The sequence below is a fragment of the Conger conger genome, chromosome 7, assembly GCF_963514075.1.
Source record: "Conger conger chromosome 7, fConCon1.1, whole genome shotgun sequence".
Lineage (NCBI taxonomy): Eukaryota > Metazoa > Chordata > Actinopteri > Anguilliformes > Congridae > Conger > Conger conger.
This window is the reverse complement of record NC_083766.1, coordinates 6,753,937-6,758,674: the sequence shown is the minus strand read 5'-3', so window position 1 is coordinate 6,758,674 and position 4,738 is coordinate 6,753,937. Positions and strand designations below refer to the sequence as shown.

Below are 4,738 nucleotides of genomic sequence, written 5' to 3'. Positions count from 1 at the left end.
TTGGATATGATTAAGAGGCCATGGGCAGCTGTGTCTGTTGGAAGTCCAGTATGATTTGTGAACTTTGCCAGCAGAAGGCTACAGTGCCCCTGTAGCTTCAATCCGTTTGTGTTCTTTCTTAAAACTGGCTGATGAGAGTCCAATAACCAATAGTGTTAAGTAATTTCATAAGTAATAATAAAATTATAAGTAAAACTAAGTAATTTTGTTAAATTCTTGGTAAAATAAAACTTGATTGATTGATTTATTGATGTGAACATTCAGGCAGATTTTCATTTAATTTCAGTGTGAAGTGAACCATGGAGAAGACCAATGTATCCTATGAAGATTTTATAAGTGTACAGGGGCAAGCTGTCCATTTCAAACATGATGCTGTATCTCTAGCAAGAATTATTTTGGTGATGTGTTCTTCCCTTTTCTTCATCTATGTGAACAGTGTCATGTTCTTCACTGCGAGGAGCAAGCAGACCTTCAGCGAATCCTCGCGCTACATACTCTTTTCTAACATTCTCATCGGTGATTCTTTCCATCTGCTGGGCTTGGCAGTGCTGTATTTGTTTTCTGTGGGAAATCTACACCTGATCAGTGCACTCTGCAACCTACTCATAATGATACCTTCTGTCACATTTTCAATCTCCCCCCTGAACCTGGCAGTTATGTCAATGGAACGTTATGTGGCCATTTGCTTTCCTTTACAGCACACAGAGTTTGTCACCAAAAAAAGGGCATATTTATCCATCGCTGTAGTCTGGTTGCTTAGTTCGATCAACTTCATTATTGACATATTGTACAAAACTGTGGTGGATTCAAATTCTCTGATGACACATACAATTTGCAGACGAAGGATACTGTACATTGCTAAGTGGCAGGTAAAATTGTCCCAAATATTTAATGGTCTTTACTTTGCAACTATATCACTAATTCTCATCTATACCTACATTTGTATTATGGTAGCAGCAAAATCTGTTTCCACAGACAAGAAGTCAGCCACAAAGGCTCACAGAACTGTGCTGCTCCATCTGATTCAGCTGGGACTGTGTCTCTTGTCTTTTGTGTATGGTACCTTAGACAGAATGATAAGGCTGCTTATGGCTGACCATGCATTGTTATTGCACCTGCAATTCCTCAACTTTGTTTCCCTCATCATTCTTCCCCGATGTTTGAGTCCCCTCATTTATGGCCTGAGAGACAGTGCCTTCCGGCCGCTGTTCCTCGGATACTTCAAGTGCAAACTAAGCACAGTCAACCCTGTTCTCATAACCAACAAAGATGTATTGCAATGAAAAAACTTTATTTAAAGAGCGTTATGACAGAATGAGAAAATAAAGGCTTAAATTATGACTTGGCATAATATCTGACCTTCTTCAGACCTTCTTGGACCAAGGGCTCTTTTTCCCAGAATCACTGGGGAATGGACACAGTCCACATTTGTGCACTGGGTGTAGTTTTGGTGGTAACAATACAATAATAGGGTTTCCAATAATGCTAGCTATTGCAGGTTATAGTTATAGGTTGCACTTGTTATTCATGATAATTATGTTGGGTAGCTATGTTGGCTAGCACATGAAGCGATTGAATACACCTGTCTAACCAAAAACAGCTGAGAAGACAACTGTCCAATTACTTTTGGTCCCCTAAAATGGGACTATATGATATAATCTATAAAAAGGGATGCAATACCTACACAGATCACCTGATATGGATGTACACACCCTCAAAGGTTAAATCGGCATTTTAACTTCATTTTAATTGTCATTGTTTAATTTTAAATCCAATGTCCTGGAGTACAGATTCAAAAGAACATAAATTGCGCCACTGTCCAAATACTTACAGACCTCACTGTAAAAATGACTGACAAACCGCTGTCATGGTATGAAAAAGAGAGGAGGGACAGCGTTTGCAAGGACAGGAGAAAGCTATAGAGCTGAAAAGCAACAGTGTGGTTTGATTTATTTTGCCTTTGTTATTTTGCCTTTATTATTTTTACCCAGATCCCGTGAGGGTGACTGCAAAGATGTTTTGTTTATTTGTGGCATCACTCTCGCTCTCTCACCCTTCCCCCGTCAGAATTCCCTTTAATAAAATGCCTGTGTAATCCGGAATTTTTGTATTTTCCGGTCTCCAACTCGTCTGTCCTCCCCAGGGTGTGTCACGACATGCGACATGGCGAAATGCCAGATAACTGGAAACAGGGGAGTATAATAACAATATTTAAGAGGGGTGACTATACTGACCCTGTAAATTACAGGCCTATCAGTTTATCTCATATTGTATGTAAAATGCTTGAATCTATCATAAAAGACTAAATGTAATGATTCCTTGAAAACAATAGTACTTTAACCTCTTATGAGCGGATGCAACCTGCATGTTACATCTCCCATAACAGACAGATGCGTTTTATTTCATCATATGACCGTTTTTCAAGACACAATCACAATGAAATACATTGTGATTCTTAGGCTATCCTATGGGTTTTCTATAAGGCGCCTTAGTCCATAATGGGTTAAGTGAAAGTATGTTTTTCGCAAAGTGAGGTCATGTTTAACAAACCTATTAGACTTTTTTGAGGAAGCTACATTATGGTCATGACCTGAATCGGGCCTCTGACATAATTTATTCAGATGTCTGAAAATGTTTTAGATAAAAAAGTGCGAGATGAGGCTGATAATAAAAATTAAACAGGGATCAGTACTGGTGCCTTTGCATTTCCTGGGGCCTTGGTTTCATTTGCAGATGATACAAAAATTGGAGTTATGGGAAATATTCAACAAGCATAATCCAAAAATTGAAGTGAGCAAACATTCAATATAACGAAATGTAAAATTCTGCATGTAGGAAAAATAATTTAAGTCAGGAGTATTTCATGTTGGGATGTAGTCTACCGCATAGTCAGCACCTGATTGGGTAGACTGTGCTCAATGGTTTTGGCAAAACATTACAATATGCCGTACCATTAATAAAGTATTATTCCTCCTAAATAGTGCACTAGTGCACCTTAATATGTTTATGAAAATATTTGAGGCAAGAAATAAGCACCTATTCGATCTGCAATGCTTAGTTTGAAAGTTTGATCCAGGTTTTGTGAGCCCGTTGAAAGTAGCACAGCACTCACTGGACTCATGCACTGCAAACCTCTCCATAGAAAATAATGGAATGTGCTGCTCACATGATTCATACAGCAGGTCAGATCCACTCGTTAGTTTTGTTCCAACCTAAGAAGAAATTGTAAATACAAGAAAATTATTTAATGCACCAAGTTCTCTTAAATCCTTTGTACGAGCAATTTAAGAAGAAATCTGTTTGTATGAGTTATTCTTGCCTGAGGCCCATTGATCCCAAGCATATTGCTAAAGCAACAGTTTTTCAAAGTCAAAAACTGGAAAATTCTTGATTACTGATGTCATTCACCCAGTCTGAATACAACTGAATGTGCATTTCATATGCTAAAGAGAAAACTCAAGGCAACTAGCCCCTGGAACTAGTAGCAACTAAAGATGGCTACAGTACAGGCCTGGCGGAGCACCACCAGAAAACAAACTAAGTTCCCATGATGTGTATGGGTCACAGACTTCAAGCACACATTGTATGCAAAGGATATTCAACAAAGTGCTGAACATGACAACTTTAATTTACATCAAGTTAACATGTCCTGAAATGGGGCGAGGTATAAAATGTGCTGTAATTTCTACATTGTGAAACCAAAGTGTATTCTTCAAATGGTTCAGAAATATTTCAACTGACAGCTGTTACTTCTCCACTTAATTTAAATACTTACACATGTCACGAATATGATACAATAACAATTAAAAACACAACTCTACACTCCTGTGCATGATGTCAATTGTGGCCTTTGACTAAATTGTCCCATTTTGAGAGTTGCCTGACTAAAAACATAATGTCTTTCCATGTTGCCCTGACCAACATTACAGGGACTTGATGGACCCACTATAGGGCATAGGTCTTGCAACCTTTAACTGCATTTCATGTAAATTAATTGCAATTACTCTGTGCTTTAGAAACATGGAATATTTCAGATTCACTCCAGGCAACTTGTGGGTCATCTTAACTGATTAATTGCCTGCCACATAACACTCACACACCTTTTGTTATATTATTGTGTTATTGCATATACTCTAGTGACGATGGCATGACAACAGTGTATCACCCTTGTATATAAATAAATGTCACCAGCACATAGATTGTCAGATGCTGCACAGCAGCAAAAGGAGCTCAAGGATTCTTCCAATTGCACTTTTGAAAAAGATCAGTGACTTATTTATATTTGGGATATTATTCAAAAATGAAATGAGGCCAGCTGTTCAGTATACATTATATTTGGCTGAATTCTGGAATGAAGACATGCCTGCATACTGTACAATACCTGTAAATAGGCATTTATTATAGTGTGGTCACAGGTCAAATATTTTTTTTCCAAGCCTGATGAAGGACACAAAGAAGCATACTGTCTTTTTTCTAGGATTGCAAAGAGACCCTTTGATCTACTGTAGTTTCTTTGTCTCTTTGTGTCTGTGACAGAACGTTATGTCAGGTGTGCAAACGAATGTCTTCCAATCTTATTGAATTGTACCATTTCATTTAAGCAAAAGAAATCAATTCTATTTTTTGCAAACATTCAGGGTAATTTTTTCTTAGGTTAAGAAGGAAGTGATCTATGGAGGAGGGCAATGTTTCATCTGGACAGCTCACATTCATACAACAGCAAGTTGTTGTAATACAG

General features: G+C 37.9%; 1 protein-coding gene across 1 annotated transcript; it reads left to right on the top strand.

Moving 5' to 3' along the window:
* Positions 1-299: 299 nt before the first annotated feature.
* On the top strand, positions 300-1,283 carry LOC133132507 (odorant receptor 131-2-like). Its single transcript, XM_061247965.1, has one exon. The coding sequence runs from the start codon at positions 300-302 to the stop codon at positions 1,281-1,283; it is 984 nt and encodes a 327-aa protein (XP_061103949.1).
* The last annotated feature ends 3,455 nt before the right edge of the window (positions 1,284-4,738 follow it).